Source organism: Eumetopias jubatus, unplaced genomic scaffold, assembly GCF_037043125.1.
Source record: "Eumetopias jubatus isolate StellerSeaLion01/CBP00866 unplaced genomic scaffold, mEumJub1_p1.0 scaffold_8, whole genome shotgun sequence".
Taxonomy (NCBI): domain Eukaryota; kingdom Metazoa; phylum Chordata; class Mammalia; order Carnivora; family Otariidae; genus Eumetopias; species Eumetopias jubatus.
The window spans coordinates 136,874,780-136,899,769 of record NW_028274814.1 but is presented as its reverse complement, the minus strand read 5'-3'; the positions used below and the strand labels follow the sequence as shown (position 1 = coordinate 136,899,769).

The 24,990-nt window shown below is 44.3% G+C and overlaps 1 protein-coding gene across 1 annotated transcript in view; it reads left to right on the top strand.

The window, feature by feature from the left end:
* The window catches only part of EFCAB6 (EF-hand calcium binding domain 6), a 204,428-nt gene that overhangs the window by 75,780 nt on the left and 103,658 nt on the right, over positions 1-24,990 (top strand). The window contains exons 9-15 of the mRNA XM_028115294.2: positions 2,404-2,514; positions 4,589-4,694; positions 10,250-10,417; positions 13,499-13,558; positions 13,861-14,021; positions 19,349-19,519; positions 21,354-21,522. Of these exons, the coding sequence (XP_027971095.2) occupies positions 2,404-2,514; positions 4,589-4,694; positions 10,250-10,417; positions 13,499-13,558; positions 13,861-14,021; positions 19,349-19,519; positions 21,354-21,522 (946 nt within the window). The remainder of the gene's footprint in view (positions 1-2,403; positions 2,515-4,588; positions 4,695-10,249; positions 10,418-13,498; positions 13,559-13,860; positions 14,022-19,348; positions 19,520-21,353; positions 21,523-24,990) is intronic.

Genomic DNA, 24,990 nt, shown 5'->3' with positions numbered 1-24,990 from the left:
GAATTTGGGGATCCCTCTCTGGTTCTTTCTCTTTTAGGATTTCTTCTTTCTCTCTAGGGTTATGGTTCCCCTGGGTTTGGTCTTCTAGTTTTCCAGGACGTACCTTTTTTTTTTTTTAACTGGTGTCCTTGCCACCCATCATGCTGCAGTGCCTAGCCCCAGGCTGAAAGCATTGAAAATACTCTTCACAGAGCTCCACTCCTGTCATCATGGATTTCCTACCAGAGTGTGCCCACTCCTGTTCACTCTGTAGTGCTTTTAGGTAGCCGCTCTTGGTATTATGCCCAGAGCTTATTGTGACTGTCTGCAGGGGGATTGGTCCACTAGGATCTTACTCCGCCATCACTGGAAGAAGAAATCAAGTTTTAGGTTTTTTTACTTAATGTTTTAAGAAAATCACCAATTTGTTTTGCATATTTATGATACATAACTTTGCAAGTCTGTTGTTTGGCTCTTAAATTGTTGTTTCAGTATTTCTGGTGTATGGAAATTTTTTATGTTGACGTTATTAACTAGGGAAGTTTATGATTCCCCCTCTTAAATGTTGCTTAAAAACTCATTCTTATTCCAATACCAGGTGAATATGTACCCGGATTTTCCTTTTTTAATGGTGCTAGTGTTTATGTTTCACTTCTTCATCTATTTTGAATTTATTTTAGTATTTCGTATGGAGTGAAGATCTAATTTGATTTTTTTTCCAAGAGAGTAACGTAATTTCCTAAACATAATATATGAAGCTGATTCAACTTTTAATGGTAGGCAATGTGTTTCTATTATAGAGAATTAATGTCTAACTTGCCGGAATTTAAGGTGAAAATAGATAGTATTAACAAACTATCAAAATCGTGGGCAATTGGGGGAAGGCAGGCTGGGAAAAAACAGGAAACTTTGTTTTGTACGGTGAACAGCAGAGCATTAGACCACTGTCCCAGTGTATCTATTGATGCTGCCTGTATACCTAATGAGAATCAATCAGTCAACCAATGTCTCTCTCACAAACACATACATGGTGCTAAGAGCAGAAGTAGAAGTAATTACCATTTATCAATCATTTGTTATAATCACAGTCATGATCAAAATCCTGTGCAAATGTTAAATGCTAATAATATTAATCCTTAGTGATAAGTGCTATGAAGGAAGGAGGAATAGTGCTATGAGACTGGCTAATAGAGCCCTGGTTATAGAAATTGGAGAAGGCTTCCTTGAGAAAGTAATTAATAAGTTGAACTTGAAAGAGGTGCAGAATGAGCTAAAGCATGGGCAGTGTGGTGGGGAGTGTGGCAATTGGCAAAGGAAGCAGCAAGCATGAGGGACCTAGGACAAAGAAAAGCATAACCTTCTGCAGAGCGGAAGGGCCAGCATGGCCAGATGATCCCGTGTGTGTGTGTGTGTGTGTGCACGCGCACACACTTACACTTTCTCACATGGCCCACATCTGATCCACACGAGACCAGATTACTTACAGCCACTAATTTTAGCCATCCAAGCAGAGTAGTCTGTCTTGTGGTATCTCCCACTTTTGCATCTCATAGCTGTTGTTTAACGATCTCACCCCAGATACTTCTTGCCACCCTGTTATGGAAACGTGGCTCATGCTTAGTGTGTAAGTCACATGGACAGTGGGGAAGGGTATGTGGTTGAACACTTGCTGGTGACCAGTACTGCGGGACCAGTACTATCTGTCCTGAAAATAATTATCAATTATTTTCAACTGCTGCCATAACAAAGTACCACAAGTCTGGGGGAGAAATGGGCGGTCTGTTTCTTGCCTTCTCCAGCTTCTAGAGGCACCTGCATTCCTGGGCAGGTGGCCCTTCCTGTATCTGCAGTCTCCTCTTTGGCCCTTCTCCTGTTCTCATATCTCCTGTCGTCGCATCTTTTTCTGGATGCAGCTGGGAGAAATGCTCTGATTTTAAGAACTCCTGATTAGACTGGCCCACATAGTTAAGCTGGGTGCTCTGCCATGTCCGTGTCCACACCCTTAATCCCATCTGCAGAGTCCCTTTTTGCCTTCTGAGGTCACACTCGCAGATCCTAGGGATTAGGGTGTGGACGCCTTCCAGGTCTTTATTCTGCCTCCCACAGTGACTGAGTTCTCCAAATAGTGACTTTGAAAGAATTATTTCGTGGACATGAGAATTTTAATCAAATTCCTTTGTTTCTTCCTTCAACGTCTGCTACTGCTAAGGGAATGCAGAGGCATGGAGATATAGAATCAGCTTGATTTTCCTTGCTTTTTAAAAGTCAATTTGTAGTACAATTTTACTAAATTATTTTGTTTACCTTAGATTTGAAAGTTCATATAAATTCATTGCTGCCATCTTCAATTCAATATTAAACATCTAATCTGTGCAGCATTATAGAAAAAGTGTTTAAAATAATTTTTTATTTTTTTAAATCCAGATTTGGACTTAAAACCACCTCCAAAATCAATTGGAAACAATTTCTAACATCACTTTATGATTCCCAGTGGTTGGAAGTCAACAATACAGTTCCCTTGACAAAAAGAAATAGGTATGTAGAAAAAATAATAATAAAATAAAAGAACTAAATTTTAGTTACACATATCAGAATCTATAAAAGGTTAGAGAATATCTGAATTGCTTTTTCTTCATCTTTTTGAATGACAAATTCATCTTCATTGGATAATTATGAACTTTACATAGTGATTTGCGGTTTATCAATTATTTCCCACACAGTATTCTTATTTAAAATGGCCTTCAACTATAAGGTGGGTATAATTATTATTTTAAGTTTCTAGATGAAAAAATAAGACCATAAGCATCTTAACTAGATCTTCTGCTTAGCAAGTGGAGGCAGAAATGGAGCTCGAATGTTCTGGGTACACACATCAGCACTGCCGATGCTACACTGAGCTTTAAGGGTAAAATTGTGTATAAGCATGTTTGGTTAAGTGGTCTGTAGAAAGGAGCAACCCACATTCACTTGTTCCCCGACCCCTCTCTGTGTGGTGCGGATATCGTGGGTCAGGGATTATTTGCCTTGAGCACCATTATTTCTGTTTTCATTCTAATGTCTATTATAACTTCAGATTTACATGATCACATAAACTGTGGTGGGGCCCAAAATGTAAAAAAGTACTTAATAATATGACATTTTAGAATTTAGGCTTTTGCTCTAAGAAGTATTTTGTTTATGTTGGTGTGTATCCTGCATTGATCGCCCTGTATAAATCTTAAATAAAAATACAAGCTTTATAATCTCGGCACATTCATTGAAAGCACTATGCTCTATTGTAAAGTAAAATGTACCACAGAGTTAATTCCCATTTCACCAGGTCCTCTTCCTGTCTCAGGGATTTATGAATATTTGATGAACTGCCCTGGTTACCAGCCTTCTAGGTATTTAAAGCTCCCTTCCTGCCCCCTTCACCCCCCACTCCGTTCCTGGGATGCAACTCTCTGAGTTTATTTCTTAAGTGAAGTTACTTCTTTTTTTTTTTTTAATGATTTTCTTATCTGAAAGATAGGAAAGAATTAAAATGTGAATTTTATTTACTTTGAAACAGTGAATCTCAACTGGGAGCAATCCCCACCCCCACCCCCAGAGACCTTTAGCAATTTTAGGAGACATTTTTGGTTGTCACAGGTGGGATGGGGGTGCTACTGATATCTAGTGGGTAGAGGCCAGGGATGCCACTAAGCATCCCACAGTGCATGAGACAGTACCCCCCCAACACACACACACCCCCCAAAGAACTACCAGGCCCTAACATCAGTGGTACTATAGAAGGTAATAATTGCTGCAGAAATTTCCATTCCTTCCAGTGATCTATAGAAAACCAGGCTCCAGTGAGTCACATGAGTAACTCATACTCAGGAGTTCTGCTACTTTATGTGTTTCTTAGAAATGGTAGTAGATGTGTGTGTTTATATGTTTTTGTACAACTGGAAAAAGCTAAGATGGCCATGTGGGTTGACATTCCCACTACTTTAACATGGGAAGCGTGTGCCCTCAGTTATCATGTGGGTGAGTGTGCCTCAACATACTGCCCATACACACAGGAAAGTGATGGTCTCAGCAGTGATCATGCTCTCTTCCCTGGTCTCTCTCTCTCTTTTTTTTAAGAGAGAGAGAGAGCGTGAGTGAGTGAGGAGGGGAGGGGCAGAGGGAGAAGGAAAGAGAGAATCCCTTAGCAGGCTCCACACAGGGTTCAATCTCATGACCCTAAGATCATGACTTGAGCTGAAATCAAGAGTCAGATGCCTAACTGACTGAGCCACCCAGGCGCCCCTTTCCTGGTCTCTTTTGAGACCAAAGACACAGACCGGCAAGATGGCTGGCCACAGTTAGCTGGCAGGGGAAGAGGAGAGTGATGGCACAGCAAGGCTAATGGCCTCCACACCCTCTCCCCTGTCACGCACCGCACTGCCCGAGCAGCAGGGGGGCCTGTACAAGCACATTACACTTTCAGGAAGAAGAGCCATCCACAAATAAAGCGTTATGATAGTTGTCAGGTGCTTTTCTTCTTCTTCTTCTTCTTCTTTTTTTTTTTTTTTTTGCATTAAGAAAGAACAAAGTACAAGAACATAACCTTATTCCTGTTTTTCTCTTCATTCTTCTGTAGCATCACCTCTAGAAACCAATCTCGCAAGGAAAACATTCTCACAAAGTTATCCAGACATGAGGATCACTGTACATCATTGAAGAAAGCACTACTGATCGCCAACACTGTAAGATTTTGGAACCCTTCTCTGGTGAAAACTTCATTGTTTCTCAGAATGCGAACCCTCAGAATAAGGCCAATAAAAACTGTATATTCATTCATTTATCCAGCCAACAGACATTGTTTGAGCTCCTATTATATGCTAGGAATTATTCTGAGCACTTAGGGCTATAAGGCCCGACCTCAGGAGTTGGGTGTGTTTGGGGGGATCAGATGACATAAAATGTGCTATGCCGCAGTGAGGGAGATGCCAGGGGATGAGAACAGAGTGTGGCAAGGTCGTTAAGGTTGCAGTGACTGCCTATCGTTTGCTGTTTAACGAGTAATCCCAACCTGTTGAACCTTACCCACTCCAGCCTAGAGTGTGTGGGTTCATAACAACGTGTAACCCATCCAAGGAAAGTTTTCTTAGATCCAAAGAGCCTATTTCCTGGTTTATTATACTGCAGAGAGGAGGCTAATTCATGAATTTGTAACTTGCTCGAAATATTGCTCCTGTCCCAATTTAATGTTTATTTTAGAAAGCAGCACTTGGATACTTTTGAAACATGCAACATTTCCCAAGTTTGTTATTTACTAAGTACATTCAATAACTGAATCTAGGAAATCTGGAGGGGTCCGGTGACTTGCTCTGCCTCAGACTCAAGTACAACTGTGTATAAAAGAGGAGATGGTTGTCCTCAGTGGCAGCCTTCCTGTAAGGCAGCTACGGGGCAGCATTTTGGGGAGGAGCCCACATGGCCTGGAGGTGGACCACAAAGTTCAGTGGTTTGCTCTCTGTACTGGAGACTCCTCGCCTCTGTCATTCTAGAATGCCATTGCTTAGGATTTCTGAGTGTAGCGTAGACTCAGAGATTTGGGGTTCTGTTTTCTTTAGGGGAAGGGGCATTTTAACTAGCCCACTGTTCTAGTTATTCTTTAGACCTATATGACTTGATCTCTTCTCCTGAATGAACAATAATATTGAGTTCTTAACGATGTGCCAGGTACTGTCTTAAGTGATTTACTTGTCTTCACTCACTTCAGCCTCTCAGCACCTCTGTGAGGTAGACACTATAATTATCTCTATTTGATCCTTTCATTTTGCCCTTATTTGCTGAGGAAAGGGAGCGTCAGTAGTAAGTACCCAGCTTGAGGCTCCCAGCTAGTGAGTGGTGGAGCCAGGACGCAAACCAGCTACTCCAGAGAGGCCCACTGCTGCCCTGGGCAGAGCTGCCCGGAAGTGTGCTGGCTGGGCCTCCTCTTAGAGATAAATGAAGGCTTTTGTGTGTTTACCCACCTCAGTACCGAGCATGGTATATTGAAGCAATTTAATTAAAAATAGTGAAATCTCATCTCCGTTAATGGAGTATGATAATCATGCTAACCACTCCAAATATTGGACTATTTAACAGTCATTGATCTACTGTTCCACAAACAGAACTGATCAACAAACCCGTCATGTGGGTGAGGAATGGAGTGCCTGCCCCACGCTGGGCCTGGCTGTGGGCACTTACACTGAACACATAGATGAGTAATGCAAAGGCCCTGCCAATGATGAGCTCACACTCTGGAGTGTCACATAACAGCAGTGACCATCAGATACCTTAGAATTGCAGAGTGCATGGTTGCCAAGTGGGACTCCCAACCCCCCTACCATGTGCCTTGGTCTTGGGCACATTCTGGGACCTGGAAGGAGGAGAGCAGAGGGAGAGAGCCAGGAGGAGGCAGGCTGCAGAACACAACAGTAGGAAGCAGGTCCGTCTCCTGCTGTAGAGAGGGGTGTGGAATTATTACAGGAAAGACTGCTTTAGATCTGCTGCAACTCAGACATCCCAAGTAGCTGTATGTGCTACCTCTACACATTGCCACCTTCCCTCTGAGTGGACCTAGTCACCTCCATCACTTACATTTAAATCTGGTCTGGCTCCCTTTCTATCACCCAGAAACAATTTGTGCCCTGCCTGTTCACCCACTCTTTTTCTCAGTATTATTTGTAGCTCACATGATTTTCTAAATAGAAAGTACAGACTAATCTTCCAGAAAATACTAGAATTAATCATAGAATTTAGAAGGTCATTGGATACAAGATCAGTATTCAAAGATCAATATGATTTCTGTAAATTACAATAAGCAATTAGAAAAAGAATTTTTAAAATATTGTTTCTAACAATATCTTTAAAAAAATCAAATGCCTAGAAATATACCTAATAAAAATATGCAAATTCTCTACATTGAAGACTACAAAGATCACTTTTAGAAATAATAACAATCCTTCACTAACTTTCAGAAAAAAATATAGGAGGAAGGACTGCTTCCCAACTCATTCTCTGAGGCCAATATTACCCTAATACTAAAGCCAGACAAAGGGACCACAAGAAAAGAAAACCAAAGATCAATATCCTTCATGAATATTGTTGCAAAAATTCCCAGCAAAATATTAGTGAACTAAATTCAGCAACATACAAAAAAGATTAAATGCTATGACCATGTGGGATTTATCCCAGGATTGCAGGTTTGGTTTGACTTCCAAAAAATCAATTAATAGAGTACACACAATATTAATAAAAATAAAGACAAAACCACATAATCATCTTGAGAGATGCAGAAAAATTATTTGAAAAATCCAACACTGTTTCATGATAGCAACTTTCAACAAACCAGGAATAGCAGGGAAATTCCTTAAACTGTTAAAGGGCATCTACAATGAACCCATAGCTAACAGCTAACCATAGTTGATGGTAAGAGACTGAATACTTTCCCCCAAGATCATGAAAAACAGAACAATGTCAGCTTTTGCTACTTCCATGCAACATTGTACTGAAGTTCTAAACAATGCAATCCTGAAAGAAAAGAAATAAAAGGCATCCAGATTGGAAAGGAAGAAGTAAAACTGTCTTTATTCACGGACAACATGATATACACACACAAACTTCTATAAATAATAAAGTTCATCAAGGTTGCAGGATATAAGATCAATATACAAAAATCAGTTATATTTCTATAAACTAGCAATGAACAATCTAAAAACGAACTTCAGAAAGCAATTCCATTCACAATAGCATCAAAAAGACTAAAATACCTAGTAATAAATTTAACAAAAATGCCTGACTTGTACACTGAAAATTACAAAACACTGTTAAAAGAAATAAAATGTAAGTACATGAAGAGACATTCCATATTCATGGATTGGAAGACTCGCTATTATTAAGATGGCAGTTCTCTCCAAATTGATCTATAGATTTAATGCTGCAAACGCCATTAAAATGCCAACTGGCTTTTTTTGCAGAAATTTAAAAAATTGATCTTAAAATTCATATGGAAATGCAAAGGTTGCTGAGTAGCTAAAACCAATCTTGGAAAAGAAGAATGAAGTTAGAGCACTTAAGCTTCCAGATTTTGAATCTTCGTACAGAGCTACGGTATCAGGACAGTGTGGCACTGGCATGAGGATAGACATATCGATTGATGGAACAGAACTGAAGGTCCAAAAATAAGCCCTCACATTTATGGTCAGTTCATCTTTTACAAGATCAGTAGGGGGAAAGGATCGTCTTTTCAATTAATGGTGCTGAGACAATTGGATATCCATTTGTAAAAAGATGAACTACCTTACCCATACACAAAAATTCACTAAAAATGAGCCATAAACCTAAATATGAGTTAAAATGGCAAAATCCTTAGAAGAAGGCATATGCATAAATCTCTGTGACTTGGGTTAGGCAAGGATTTCTTAGCTATGATGCTAAAAGCATGATCCATAAAGGGAAAAAAAAAAGGGAAAAAAAAACCATACATTGGACTTCTCAAAATTAAAAATTTGTGCTTCAAAAGATAAGCCACGCTCTGGGAGAAAATATATGCAAATGATATATTTGGTAAAGGACTTGCACATAGAATATATAAAAACTTTTAGAACTCAGTAAGAGGAAAACCCAGTGTAAAAAATGGGCAAAACATTTGAATAGACATTTCATCCAAGAAGACATACGAATGGCCAACAAGCACATGAAAAGATGGTCAACATCACTAGACATCAGGGAAATCAAATCAGAAGCACACTGAGACACCACTTCCCAACCGTGGGGTGACGATAATCCACCCACGTAGTCAGTAGTAAGTGTTGACAAGGATGTGGAGATGGAATGCTCCAACACTCTCATGCTGGTGGAGATGTAAAGTGCTACAGCTTCCATTGAAGTAACAACATGGTCATTTCTTTAAAATTAAACAGAAATGTACCACATGACCCAGCAATTCCTCTCGTAGGTGGCTGCCCAAGAGAAGTAAAACCATATGTCCACACAAAGACTTGTGTGCAAATGTTCACATCAATGTTATTCATAATCTCCAAACTGGAAATGATCCAAATGTTTATCCACTTGTGATAAAATAAACAAAATGTGGCATCTCCATACAGTGGGATAATAACAAGGATAAAAAAGATCAAAATACTGATCCATGGTACATCCTGGACGAACCTAAAAAATGTTATGCTAAGTGATGGAAGCCAGATGCAAAGTGCATACCGATGCATATAGTGTATGCTTCTGTTTACCTGAAATACCTAAGACAAAGTGAATACAGAGAGATAGCAAATAGACAAGTTACCTTAGGTTGAGGAAATGGACACAAGGTTTCTTTTGAGATGATGGAAAGTTCTGGAAGCAGATGGTGAAGGTTGCACAATGCTGTAAATTTATTAAAAATCATAATTTTCCTATGTGGGCATTAAAAATTTGATGATCACTCCCAAACCAAAAAGCAAGCATGCATATATTCTCTAAATTATTTAATTTTCCCAAAGACACCCTTATATCCTTTTCTGATTTTGGACCCCAAAGTAGTGGCTGACATTTACATACTGCTTTATGACTTAGCCCCTTTGTCACATTAATAGTCACAGTGTCTCTGTGAGAGAGGTAGGGATTCTTTATTTCCCGTTTTTCCAGTAAACAGTATCTTCTCATTTTGATATTTAATTTGCTTATTGGTAATTTTTTATTCTGGGGGAAGAATTTGCCTCATAGTGTTTTGCTTATAATACGTTTTCTTATGCAGCATGGGTGAAATTTTTCTTGCTAAGTAATTGTCCATTTATGTAATTGATGAGGTTGGTGGGAGTGAAAATAAGCATAATTAATATTTTTAGTAAATTGGCAAGTTGTAATTGAATTGCCGGGAAGTTGTGTGTCCTCTGCTACTGAACAACATAGCCCTCAGGTGGGGATGGGGCTGGAGGAGCTGTGACAGCCAGCACTTCGCCTGTCCCGAGGCGGCGGTCAGCCTGTGCCCACGAGATCGGCCTCTTTCCTCACTCGGGGCCATGTCCTGCCCACGTCCTCATAGACAGCATTGTGGGAATGGCCCCTGGAGAGTTCCAGCATCCCCCCTGCACCCACCCAACACACTGCTCTTGGCTCACAGCGTTGTCTAGTGACCACCACCTGAGGGATTCTTGCTTCATCATAATTCTGTTTGGCCAGAGCTCACTCTTTATTCAGTGATGCTTAGTATATATAATGCTTTTCCTTCCTTTTTCCTTTTTTAAAAAAATTCCCTTATATACACTCTCATGCTCAGAAACCTGATGGACGGATAACAGGGGAAGAATTGCGACGTCTCCTAAATTGCATGGTTGTAAAAATGAGTGATTCAGAATTCAAAGAATTGATGCAAACGCTTGACCCTGGGGACACTGGATGGGTCAATGTCTACACGCTTATTGAACTGCTTGAAGAGAACCCTAAGGTGAGTTTTATGACAGCTCCGTATTTGATTTTCTGTCGATGGCAGGAAACTTAAAAGTATTCATAGTGAAATCAGAGGCAGTTGGTGAAACAGTCTTAAATAAAGGACTTCACGTTTTTCAGCTGGGTTAATTTTCATTTTTTAAAAAAGATTTATTTATTTGAGAGAGAGAGAACGTGCATGCATGCATGCACAGGGGGAGGGGCAGAAGGAGAGGGAGAGAGAATCTCAAGCAGTGCGGAGCCTGATGCAGAGCTCAATCTCACGAACCTAAGATCAAGAGCCAAAATCAAGAGTTAAAGTCAAGAGTCAGATGCTTAACCAACTGAGCCACCACGTGCTTCTAATTTTCATTTTAATAAGACTTAAGTTTTTGAGTTGTTCGATTTTAACTTTCAGTGTCAAAATCTTACTGAAAGGTGATATTTGACATTTCTGGAAACCCCTCCTGGGATGAGAGCACCTATGTGTGCAGGATGTATCTTCTTTTAACAACATGCCGGCAGTGCCCCTCCTGCAACCATGTCTTGCACGGGCATGTTTGTGAATTACTCCTCTGGTTCTCATTAATATTTTTAGAGTTTTTATGTTAATTCCCCATTAAAAAAAAAACTGCTATTGCCTCTGGTGATCTGTACTTGCTTTTTGAAAAGTTGACAGAGTTTTATTATTAGAAATGCTTTTATAACTTTAATAGCGATTAGCACTTAACAATTTTAAGAACTTTAAAAAATTAGATTAGTGTCAGGTAATACATGTGATAGACATGAACAGATTCTTTTTGAAATATTTGTTATAGACTTCCTTTAGCAGGTACAAATTAGTTTTTCACTAATATTATGATTTCTTGAGCGCCCACCTTGTGCAAGGTGGTGACCACATCCTAAACCAATGTCATTTGGTCCTTCTTGAACCCTAGTTCAAAAGTAAGTCCCAGAATTCTTAATCTCAGAAAACAAACAGGGTTGCTGGAGTGGTGGGGGGGTGGGAGGGATGGGGTGGCTGGGTGATAGACATTGGGGAGGGCATGTGCTGTGGTGAGCGCTGTGAATTGTGCAAGACTGTTGAATCACAGACCTGTACCTCTGAAACAAATAATACATTATATATTTAAAAAAAGAAGAAGAAGATAGTAGGAAGGGAAAAATGAAGGGGGGGAAATCGGAGGGGGAGACGAACCATGAGAGACGGACTCTGAGAAACAAACTGAGGGTTCTAGAGGGGGGGTGGGGGGATGGTCATGGGTATTAAGGAGGGCACGTATTGAATGGAGCACTGGGTGTTATACGCAAACAATGAATCATGGAACACTACATCAAAAACTAATGATGTAATGTATGGTGAGTAACATAACACAATAAAATAAAATTTAAAAAATAATGTCTAAATAAAAAAGAAAAAAAAAGTAAGTCCCAGGGCCCTCACACACAGAAAAGAATAATTGTACCTTTTCCTGAACTTTGTTATATTAGCTCCTGAGAACTGGGGCCTCTGGCTGTCACAGCAACTCTGCACACAGCTTTTTTTCTCTAAAAACAAAATATGGACATGTAAACAATCTGCTCTCCATGTGACAAGTGGCTGGATCTTTGCTCAATATAAACCACATCCTGTCGGCCACCATGCCTAAAAGGCCTCGGGTGGCTGTCGGGGCTCTAGGAGAAAGCAAGACTTCCTAACCTGGCTAGCAAGGTGCCCACATAGTCCAGCCCTGCTGACTGGCTCCCGGAATCCTCGTGGGCCACACTGGCTTGGGTCCTCAGGTGCCCCCAGGTCCCTCCTGCAGCTTGGGCACACTGTGGCTCCTGCCAAGATTCCCTTCACACTCCTCAGCAGGTCTCGGTGCACCCGGTATCTTCCCAGGGACCCTCCGTGATGCCTCTGCTGAAGCCTGTCTGGTGCCCCTGGCCTCACACACCTGCCAGTCACAGTGTCACAACTCGGTCATTATGTGGTCATGCCTCCACGAAGACAGGCCATTCTGTTTTCACTGCCCGTTGTACCCACGGGGGCTAGCGCACTGCTCGGCTCACTCAAAAAACAGTGCAGTGAGTGAATGAATGAACATACAGGAATGGAGGAGAAAAATTAGAAAACATGGTTATGCAAATAGAAGAAAATGAATATCACCACTAGTTCTAACACGGAGGGATTGTTACCCACTGTTAGACTTTGTGGTCCATTGCATGCACCTTGTTTTCAGCTTTATTGCAGTATAATTGATACACGAAAGCAGTACATATTTAATGTATGCAATTTGAAGATTGGATGCATACTTTCATGTATGATATCTATTTTATTTTAAAACGAGATCCTATAATTAATGACTTTTTAGTCGGTGCTGTCCCTTACTAGCATGTCCTTAACACTGTCAGTAAAAATTCTGCTGTATGATTTTAAAAGATACAGAGTAACTATTCTGTTTAATCTACATGTTCTTTTTTTTCCCTTTTATATATCTTGCTACGATGGATATTGTAGTGTCTGCTTTTTTGCACCATTCTATGATGATTCCTTTTGTACAAATTTCTAAAAATGAAATGATTAGGTGAAAGAATATACATTTTATTCTTGAAATTATTTTAATTATTTTAAAAGAGGAATATATGTGTAAAGTACAAAATGCAAAAGATGCAAAAGGGAACATGTGAAAAGTAAGTTTTTCTTCCAGCTCTGTTCCCTTGCCAACCCCCCAGAGGCGGTCACCATTGCCCCAGAGTGTGTAGATTATCAAATTGTCTAACGTTACCCCTTGTCGACACTGGCAATTGACTTCCATTTTAAATTTTTACCATTCTGAAAGGCAAAAACGCCGCCTCATTATTCTTTTATTTTGCATTTCTTTAAGCCAGGTGATAGATTTTTTTCATGTTTATTGTACTTTTTTTAAAAATAAGTACTAGTTAAATATTATGATCCCCATTTCCAGATGGGGATTAGGGAGCAAACTCAATTGCTCACGCTCTCAGAGTTAATTGGCTAATCAGGGGCAAAGCTAGAAAGTCCGTGTCTGTCTGCCTCCAAATCTCCTACTGCCTCGAGGAGTGATTCGTACCTACACACTTTCTCTTTCCCAATTAGATACGAAAACTCTCCTCCTGTACAGACACCATGGTACCTCTCCTCCTGGCTTGGGATTCAGTAAGTAACTTTCCTGTGGGGTCCCAGCATGCTAGCACCCAGGTTACAAAGGTACTGCTTAGGGGCGCCTGGGTGGCTCAGTTGGTTAAGCGTCTGCCTTCGTCTCAGGTCATGATCCCAGGGTCCTGGGATTGAGCCCCACATCGGGCTCCCTGCTCCGCGGGAAGCCTGCTTCTCCCTCTCCTACTCCCCCTACTTGTGTTCCCTCTCTCGCTGTGTCTTTCTCTGTCAAATAAATAAAGTCTTTAAAAAAAATAAAAGAAAAGGTACCACTTGGTAAATATATTTGTTTTTTGTGTTAGGTGGAAGAGATTGTTCAGGACTCGATTACTAGGAATCTCCAAGCCTTCTACAAAATGCTACAGTCATATGACCTTGGAGACACGGGGCTCATTGGTCGAAATAATTTCAAGAAAGTCATGCGCATATTCTGCCCATTTTTAACGATTGAACATTTACTGAAGTAAGTGTTTTGGTCACGAAATTAATTAGGGTCATGTTTTTTGTCAAGTCTGTTTATAATCCTAAAACAACTTCTATGTGTGTTTGCAGTATCGATAGGGAATATTGATAATTGCTATTTATTGGGTCTTTACTAACATAGGACATGGGTCGAGAGTTTGGCATGTGCTCTGTGATTTAGTTCTCACAACAGCACTCCTTTCCATGGATAAGGACGCCGAGGTCTGAAGAAGTTAAGTCCCCATCCACAGGCACATAGCTAGGAGGCTGTGGATTGAATCTACCTCCCAGGTCTTTGTGACTCTTCTGCTCTTAATCCTGATGCCAGTTTACCTCCCAGGGTGCCTGGCTGCCATCAGCCATCCTGTGGAGAGAGGCTGGAATTATAGTTGTGTTTTACTTTAGTTTAAAACTTGCCTCTTGGGGCTGAGCGAAGCTGGAAGGGGACCGGAATCTTAAGAGAAAGAAGAGCACAGTGCCTTGAAGGCCCCTGTGAGTCTTCTGCCATGTGTCTTGTTCACCCCGCTCATGGCTGCTCTTGGAGCACAGAGCCCACTTGCTTCCCTCTCCACGGTGACCTTGAGAACCTACAGCTTGAATCCTGCTTCCCCTGCCACCACCCGAACGTCCTGCTGTGCCCTCCAGCTTGTCGTCCAGAACTCAACCTTACAGACTATTTGGTCCATGCTTCCCACTGTGGACAGCCATCTGGGAGATTAGATGGAAATCCACTGAATCGCAGGGAAGAAAGTTACTCTAATTCTCTCTTAGTCCTTCTGCCTGGAATGTTAAAGATCTTATATTTGTTGCTTTTGATGACATTACATTGATTTCAGGTGACACAGTTGATCTACCAGTAGTTGTTGGCCACTCGAGTCTCCTTTCTGTGAACATTCATGTTTCATTACCCATTTTTCCTGTGGTTGGTTTTTGCAGAAGAAGAAGGGTTTACAGGAGGAGGGTGAGGCCAAGGCTTTCCTGAGCAGAGAGGTGCACAGAGCTTGGTGTTTGCATTCATCCATTTACTGAACATTTGCAGAAAGGCCAGCTTGCTGGAGTGTGGGAAACACAGAAGAGGGAGAGACAGGTGGCAGCAAGTCAAGAGAGAGAGTTCTAGAGGGAGTTCAGGGGGCCTCTGCAGGGCAAGAAGGGAGTGTGCAGGGGCTTCAGCTGCCTTGGCCTTTGCTATGTGCAGTCAAGAGCAGGGTACCCATGGGGACAGTTCATTTACTCCTTCACTTAGTCTTTCACTCTGTGGGTGTTATTAGGGAGTGCCTACTGCATACCCTCTCTCCTACGTAACCAGTTAACAGAAATCTCTTTATTTCCACGGTGCTCTAGTGTGGGGGAAAGAGATGCAGACAAACCCAACATGGCCTGTGAGCACAGCTCTGGGTGAAATCAGAGGAGCACTCACTTACAGCTGGGCAGGATGGAATGTGGGAAGCTTCTCGGATGTGATGCTTGAGTCCAAAGGGCAAAGGGAAGGGCATTTCAGGACGTAGGATATGGGGCAAAGCGGAGAGAGTAGGGGCACATCTGGGGACGGGCAAGCCCTGTAGGACTGTTGGGGCAGGCAGTTATGTAGGGAGGAACAGCCAGGGGATGATGCCGAGGGATGGGCGGGGTCAGGCTAGAATGGGAACTGGGGCCATCCGACAGGGCACTGGTTTCCTACCAGCATCTGAGAATCATCTGGAGAGCTTTGAAAATCCCAACGCCCATGCCCTGTCCACAGGCCGGGCCAGGCACTGTCATCCTGACGTCCCCACCGGCTCGGAAGTGCAGCCGAAGTGGAGAAGCACAGCCCAGGGGGCGAGGAGCCTGTGACGTGGCCTTGGATGGAGGGGGAGACAGTGTCACATCTGTGCTCTCTAAGGGTTGCTCTGGCCCCAGTGTGGAGAAAGCACTGTGACAGGGAGAGAGGATGGGGACAGGTGGGCGGCACAGCAGTGGCACAGCAGGGGGATGGCTGTTCTGGGATCAGCCTTCTGTCCAGAAGGACAGGACTCAGGGACCCTGGACATGGAGGTGGGTGGGAGAGATGACAGCCAGAGGCTGTGTCATTGGCCAGTTAGGAAGCACAGAGGAGTCTACAGCCACACCACCCTGAACGTGCCCAATCTCGTCTGATCTCGGAAGCTAAGCAGGGTCGGGCCTGGTTAGTCCTTGGATGGGAGGAAGCACAGAGGAGTAAGCAAATCGAATGAAAACTCCAGCAGGAGCCTCCCAGAGGACGTGGGCACAGACGCGATTCTCTTTACGTTGACGGCCTGAGCCTCCATTCAGCAAGTGTCTGTCTGGGAGCAGGGAGTAGACCATCTGAGGTGAGAGGGCGGGGCAGGACCTGGCAGAACACCACCAGCTCGTCAGTGACCTGGCCGGAGGGGCAGAGAAGGTCCGGGTGATGGACCAGAACCTGCAGTGTGGGGGCTCTGGGAGTAGGAGGAAGTCAGCAGCTCAGGCAGCACACAGGAAGCAAGGGGGATGAGCACTCACACTAATCATGGCTGTTGCCTTAGCAAGCAAGGCCTCAGGAGAGGGGCAGGCTGGAGCAGGCCCCACAGGGCGGGAGGGTCAAGGTGAACCCGGCAGGTGCCAATGAGCCTGCAGGGAGTGTGGAAAACACAGTGCTGAGGAATGGATCCACTCCTGGAACTCCAGTACCTGGGCTAGAACAGTGCCCAGTGCGTGCTCAGGGCTTCTTCAGTGTTTAGTGAGGGAATGAATGAATGAGTGAGGGAGTGAATGAATGAATGAATGAAATCTAGTGGATTGGTCATGCAGGTAATTTGGTATTTGAGATGGAAGCCTCTCTAATCCATTCTCCATGACGCAGACAGGCTTATCTGTCTCAACTACAGATCTGATCATGTTAAAACCCTGCTTAAAACACCCCGGTGTCCTACTGCTGCTAGGAAAGCATCCAGATGCTTTCCAGTGGCTTCCCAGGCCCCTCATGATCCTCGCACCCTCCAGAGCTCCGGCTCTGCAGCCAGACTGCCTGAGCATACAAATCCCAGCTCAGCTCTGAACTGGCTGTGCACTTGGGCAAGTTACTTACCCACTCCGAGCCTCAATTTCCTCGCGCAAACATTACTTAAGACAGTGCGGTAAGGGTCAAAGGAGAGCCTAGACGTAGAGCCCTCCACCCGGAGCTGAGCTCAAGAGACATTCGCCTCGGCTGCTTTTCTTCTCTCAGCACAGACTGAATCGCTTTCCATTTCCTGACGACCCCAAGTCCTCTCTCTCACCTCTGGACTTGTAGACAGCCTATTCCCTCGGTTCCGAATGAGCACTTTCCCGGCCACTTGGCTCCTTGGGGTGGGGGTTGTTTAGCCTGTTCACAGTGGTAGCTGTAAGACTCAGCACGGTGCTTAGTACCTGGCAGCATAAGGACTTCCTGAAGCAGTTAGATCAATGGCCAGAACTTCCTGAAGTGCCCCTCACTGGGTGCATTTTATAGACAAGGAAACTAAAGCAGAGACAGAGTGAGGTGCCCCAGGTTGGTGGTTCTTAATCCTTGAATGGGCTTAAAAATTTTTGGGGACCTCAAAAAGATTTCGTTATATGGAGTGTATCTATCAGTATGATTGAATTAGAAATTAAAACTGCACATTTGAAAAACGTTATTGCAGAAAATGAATGTGTACTTCCTTTTTGGGTTTCCCTATAGGCTCAGGGAAAACATTGCAGTTTCAAAATAATGACTTATTAGATAAGGAGGTTACAGAAATTATAGCAGGTGTAACCAAAGGTAGCTGGTAAACGAGCTAGTGAAGGTCTGTAAAGAAACTAAGCAAATCTCTGAAAACTCACTCCAGCTCCTCATTTATACCCAAAACATTTCCACAGCCTTAGAAAATGTTAGAGAACACGGCCTTCCAGAGCACATGTTCCGTCAGTGGTCACACATTGGCTGGCCTCTGAAAAACCCACTGTGTGTGAGAGGTGCAGGGCAGAAAAGGCAAATGACTTCCTAGTATGCATATGAAAATGCTTCACGCCTCCCTGGTGTCCTGGAAGGGGCCACAGACCACAGCTCGTGAACACTGCCTTCGCTCATGGGGCTGTGAAGTCTGGAGCTGATACTCCAACCCAGGGAGGCCGATTCCAGGGCCTGTACCCATAGCCACTGTTGCCTTGTGTATTCTCATGAATGTGTGGAATTTTGTTTTGGTCCCCAGGCTTTACCAAGTTTGCTACAATGGGTGTGTGCAACTTTTATGATGAGAAGAATCCTAACAAATAAAATGTTTGGGAAAAAGGTAGTTGCTGTCATGTTAGTGGTTGCCTACATTTTTCTAAAATATTTGCATATGCCAAAATTCCAGTGTAGGTACTTCCACAGCTCCATCCCAGAACTTGCCATTTAAAAAAAAAATTCTTTTTACATTTGTTATATCTTTATTGCAGTATTCTTTACAAACTATAAACTGCACATATTTATTTGTTAAAGATCTTATTTATTTATTTGAGAGAGAGAGAATGAGACAGAGCACCCACACACACATGTGTGCACCCGAGCTGGAGGAAGGGGCAAAGGGAGAGAGAGAGAGAATCCCAAGCAGACTCCCCGCTGAGTGCAGAGCCCAGTGTAGGGCTCAATCCCAGGACCCTGAGATCATGACCTGAGCCGAAATCAGGAGTCGGATGCTTAACCAACTGAGCCACCCAGGTGCCCCTAGACTGTACACTTATTTAAATGATACAGTTTGAGCATCTCCATCATGTGTATACATCCATGAAACCATCACAAGTTATCAATCAAGATAGCAAACATTTTCATCCCCCTGCCTCAAGCTTCCTTGTGCCCTCCTGCTATTCATCTCTTCCACAGCCCCAGCAACCACTGATCTGCATTCTTTCAAATGAAAGCATGCAAGATGTTCTCTTTTTTGTCAGGCTCTGTTCTCCAGATCTCATGATTTTGAGATTCATTCACGTTGTTTCCTGTATGCACAGCTGGCTTCTTTTCATTGCTGGGTACTATTCCATTCCTTACCACAGCTTGTGGAGTACTCATTTGGTGGGCATTTGGGTTGTTTCCAGTGTTTGGCTCTTACAAATAAAACTGTATATTTTGGACAAGTCTTTGTGTAGATGTATGTCTCTATTTGTCTTGGGTAGATGCCCAGGGGGAGAGGGGCTGGTTCCTCTGGGTGAGTATATATCCAAGGAGTATAGTCGGGGTGTCTTCCAGAGGGGTTGCACCTCCCCAGCAGCGGGATAGAGCTGTAGGTACTCCCATCCTTGTCAGCACCTGGTAGGGTCAGTCCTTTTAACTTTAGCCAACCTAATGGGTGTGTTCTAATTTTTAAAATTCAGACTCTGCAGCAAGTTTCAGGATATTGCTTCAGGAAGAATCCTTTACAAGAAACTTTTGGCATGCATGGGAATTAGTGGCCCTCCCACCATCTCTCCAGTTCTTGTTCCAAAGGGTCAGCTGTTAAGTGAACGTTTTCAAAAAGAGGAACAGCCGCTGGATGTTTCGGAGAGGTAAAGCAAAACAAAATGCAAGCGCACACTGAAACCACATGCCTGTTGTGGGATAGGTGGTTAGTCGATATTTGTTGACTAAGTGAGTGTTTTAATATCTTATTATTTAAATGCGGGAAAATGGCAAACTATGAATACAGTGATGAGGGTCGGGGAGTTGAGAGCAAGCAGAGATCTTTGGGATGATTGGGTTGACCTTCTAGTTCTGGAAGTGAAAGCACTGAGGTCTGAGAGGTCTGGGGACTGGGCTCAGGTTATTCACAGACTTGATGGCCATGCGGGGTTAAGAACCCAGGACCTTCAAGAAACAAAACAGATGAACAGAGGGGAAGGGAAGGAAAAATAAAATAAGATGAAAACAGAGAGAGAGAGGCAAACCATGAGAGACTGTTAACCCTAGGAAACAAACTGAGGGTTGCTGGAGGAGAGAGGGGTGGGGATGGGGTAACTGGGTGACGGGCATTAAGGAGAGTACTTGATGGAATGAGCACTGGGTATTATATGCAAGTGATGAATCACTGAAGTCTACCTTTGAAACTAATAATACACTATATGTTAACTAGCATTAGCCTGTTTGCCACCCAACCATTCCATGTCTGCGTTCACATTAGTTCTTTTCCAGAAACTTCAACTCCTTACCACCCTTTAATATTTATGGCAAAATACACCCATTAAACCAGTTAACATTTTCTGACATGAGTGATAGAATTATTCAAATGATCACCAAACTGAATTGTAACAATAAAACATGCTTAGCAAATCTGTTAAACATCGGACTGATGAATATTCTAGCCCGTCCTCATTTTGAAAAATATAGATTTAGTCTAATGAGAAGATATTATTTTAACTTGCTGGTTCATAGCTTATAATAAATCCACAAGGAAAGGTAAAATGTAGACCTATTCAGCAGACTTCACTCTGTCATTTCCCTTTAAAAAGTTCTTAAGTATAGAGCAGTGGGAATATTTTAATGCTATGCTAATGAAATTTGAATATCTGGGCATTTCCATGGGAGCTGCTTTATAAATGGGCAGAAGGATGGTATTTTAAGAGAAAGGTTAAATATTCTGTGATGAGATGCGTCTGCCTCCTAAAACCAGTGCAAGAAGTAATGGCAATTAGGCGTTTTATAAAATGTGGGCATTCCTGGAGAGCTCTTCAAAGCGAAGGCAGACACAGCAGGAGAGAAGTCCTTTCTCCACCACTGCTGCTAGGCTCTCCTCCTCCCCCCAGCTTTGGTGGGGTCCCAGAGACCTCAGGAGAGCTGAAGAAATAATTATTCTCAATCACACCCCCCCACACACACACACATAGCACATCACATGAAATCTAGATTTTATAAATCCGGAATAATTGTGAACTTCCCTTCCTTCCCACAAATGTTTGATGGCTTTTTTGGCCAAGTTACCATAAAACAAACTATTTCATTTAAAGCTTTGTCGTGGGCTCTGACTTTTCGTCTTCCCAGTTCACACAAATATTTTTCCCGCCCTGTCTGCCCCATCACACGCCCTATTCAGTCAGCTCCAAGCGCAGTTGGAAGCCTTAACACAGGGATGACCATATCGGTGGCCCTGAAGCTCCCCGCCCTGGCCTGCGGCCCATACCAGCACCACACAAAGAGCTTTCTCCTGACGCAGTGCTGTGGGCCTCTCTGGAACCCACAGCCCCGGGCAAGTAGGAGGTTCTCAAGCCACACCATCTATCTGCGCATCTGTTTCCTGGTTCGGGAGTAGGGGGTGGTGGACCTCCTTGTTGTCCTGGGTTGAATCCAAATTGGGTGAGGTCTCTAGGAAGCACTCTGCTGGATCTAAATGCCTGATTGTGATTGTAGAACCAAGCCCACTGAGGACAGAAGCACCCTCGCTAAGAATATGACCAAGGATGAAGTGGTTGAAAAACTCAAAAACCATATCCAGCAGCGGGACCCAGCATTCAGAAAAACATTTCTTGACTTCAGCAAGGAACTTAATGGCAAAATTAATGTGCATGACTTCAAGAAGGTAGGAGAATAGGTTTCTCTGTGTTTCTGTGTTTCTTTTCTTCCTGGAGCAGTTTGGTGGTTTTGTTATACTAACAGGCCTTGTAGGATGGGCCGTACATTTTCTGCAAGGGGTCCATTCCCTTAAGGGCAAAGCAGATCCATTTCAAGGCATCTTTCAACCATGTAAAAGGATTGGCAACTTCCTTCAGAGAACACTTTTGGTATGGATGTGGCCAGTTTTTGATATTTAAACTTTCCAAACAAAGTGTTTGGCGGTGTTTGGGCAGCTGCTGAGTACCTGGCTCCAGGCTCAGGCATCAAGTACATCCTGGAGCAGAATGGGGGTGGGCCCCTTTGCTGCCAGCGGGGAGGTCCAGGGATGCTGTGATAACAGAGCTGTGGTTTGATCCTCGAGAAACTGAAAAACAAACCTGGCAGTAAAGGTGGGAAGCTGAGAGTGCTGATGGGAACTGGGAGGTTCTGCCAGAAAGGACTCAGCTTGAAGGGTTCTGCATAGACTTCTCAAGGAATTAATTTAAATGATTGCTTAAAATGCCTGTTACGACCCCTCTAGCTAATCGTCTGCAGCTATTTTTAAGACAAGCGTTTCAGTTACTGTGTAGCATTGTCTGTATGGACAAATTGAGAAGAAGGCAGTGAAATATATTTCCAAGAAGAGAATAATTATTAGTAGCTACTATCCACACAGGGTTGGGGGGATGGGACGGGGTAGCTACCAACACAGCCCAGACTTCCCACGCCCCACCCCTGCCCCAAGACTAGAAGATGGGGAGGGCACGTGGGGCATGGTGAGGAGAGATTCAAGACATAGTTGGGAATAAAGGGTAATGGACAAGAAAGAGGAAAATGGGTCAAGAGTGACTCCTCGATCTCCGGGTTGGGGGACCAGGTGGCTGACAGTCAGTCACTGATGACTCTGGTGAGCAGTTTCAGCCGGATGGAGGGTGGTAAGTGGGCGTGACTCCCTGATGCTCTCAGGGCGCCTTGTCCTAGACTCCTTCGCCCCTAAGCCCCTCATGCCCAGCAGTCTTGAACAATCACAGTGCTCAGTGCTCTTAATTCATGGAGTCAGTTCATAGGTTCTCAGGAGATCAAGAATCCACTAGGCTGCCGCTGATTTTTCAGGGATTTTTTTCAGGGGTTACCTTAGAGAAGGGCAGCAGGTGGTGGCAAAGCGGGGACCACTACCCCAGACCGCAGAGTGCGGGCACAGATGCTCACTCTGCCCACCTGAGAACAGGTCTGTAAGCTCAGCCGCAGGTTCTTCCGTCTTAGGGCTTCTCTGCCAACTCTAAGCCAGTGGCTCTCCTGGTGGCATCTCTACTTCCCAGACCGCCCTCCTAAAACTTCAGTCTCTGGCGCCCACCTGTCTACTCAACTTCTTCACGTGGGCGTCTGGAGATGCCGAACTGCCACCAAGGCCTTTCTGTCAGCAGCCCTTCCGTTCTCAGGGGCAGCCTTGTCCCAGTCACTCAGGGCTCCAATCTGGTGTCTTCCTTGACTCTCTCCTCTTCTCCCGCACCCACGCCCAGTGCATCAACAAAGTCCACTGGCGCCCTTAAAAGTCACCCCGGAGCACAACGACTGCTGTCCCACCCCCTCCGCATCCAGCCATTGCTGCCTCACTGGGCTCCCTGTGCCTGTCCTTTCCCCGCTGCAGTGTGTTCTCAACCCAGCAGCCAGAGTCACACTCCGATGGGTCTGCAGAGAGGGTCACTCCTGCCCAGGACCCTCCGGTGCCCTCCCCCTCCCACTCCCACGGTTATACAAACCAGAGTCCCCGCAGGGCCTGGAGGGTCCGGCACTACCCGGCCCCTTGCTGCCCCTGTGACCTCCACCCTTACCACCCTCCCCGCTGCTCCCCTCACTCCAGCCACACCAGCCTCCTGCTCTGCCTCTGACCGCCGGCCCCTGGCTGTCCCCTCTGCCTGACCGGCGTCCCTCTGCTGGCTGCGTGACTCTCCTCCCCACCTCCTCCAAGCCTCTGTCCACCTGCACGTCGAGGCGACACTGGCATTCCCAGAGCGAACACTGACTGCCCTCCCACCCCGATCCCCTTTACCCCAGGCTTCCTTCCACGGTGCACTCGCCTCCTGCCATGCATCTTGTACTTAGCATCCTTCCCTTCAGGTCTTTATTCTGCTGTTTGCCTGCCTTCCTCTGTTAAATCACATGCTCCAAAGGTGGACATTTTTTTCTCTTTCGGACCGTGAAGCATCCCAGGTGCTTGGCACAAAACAGGGCCCAACATTGACTGAATGAATGGATGAATTTGAAGAGTCACCAGAATCCCCAGTGGAGCCCAGATTGGATGCCACTTGGGGACTGAGGGAGGCAGGTGTTTCAGAAGCCTATCGGGATTCCTCGGCATGAGGCCGGTTCCCACACCTGTCCGTGGCACTACCCAAGCCCACCTTAGCCCCCTCCCCTGCCCCTGGAGCTTCCCTGCATTCTGGCTCACCTTCGGGGCAGCTACATGCACAGTAGTTGGTCTGCTGCTTGCTTCACGGCGGTGGCCGCATACCTCTCCCTCTCCTGTCTCCTGGCTTCTCGCACACTCCCCTGCCTTCTGAAGATGTGCCCACGGTGAGGGCAAAGGGAAAAAGAACCCACGAAAGGACAGGGCCAACACGCAGGGAGAAAAGCTGCTGGTTGTTTTCACGACTGATTCGCTGGGAACCTAGTTAGGCAAGTTGTCAACTGGTTTCCGCCCTAGTGACTTGTTGGGTTTAACTTTTGGGAAACATCCTGTTGTGACCACCCTTTTAGCCTGAAGATCAACAACCCTAGGGTGTTTTTAAACAGTCCACTAGGGACCTAGGTTTGACCTTCATAAGCTGATACCTTCAAAGCATTTATGTATATAGAAACTTTGTTGTTAATGGAAGGGAGTATTTATAGATCAGGGTGCTTCTACCGGTGAGGTCAGAGCTGGAGAAATCATGGTCTTCCACCTTAGAAAGAAACAAAAATTTAGATTAGACCTAATGCAGGGCGAGCTGGGTGAAAGACGGGCAAGCTGGGTGTAATATGGGCTTGCAGGATTTAGGATGCGCTAGCTGGGTTGCACTACAGGCTAGCTGGGTGTGATTGCTGGCAGTTTTGAGGTTGTATCTGGCCTCAGAATTCTGGAAGAAGGACATTAATTTTAATAACAATGTCCTTTAACTTCTTCCTATCTTTTGGGTTATAGATACGCAGCGTTCCTGCCTTGTCTTTCCCAAATCTGCCCCACAGCAATTAGTATGGTGCAGTGGTTGCCCAGTCTCATCCCAGAGGAATTGGGGGTGAGGCTCTCAGTCACATACCCCTGCTTGCCCTACTATGGATGCATATGCCATTGTTCATAATTTGAACATCGGCAGCACTTAGCCATTGGCCCAGATACCTTGTCTTCTAAATTAGAAGTGCTCATTCTTTATTCTGACCAGCCATTGCCTGGCCTGTGGTGGGGTCAGAAGGTGGT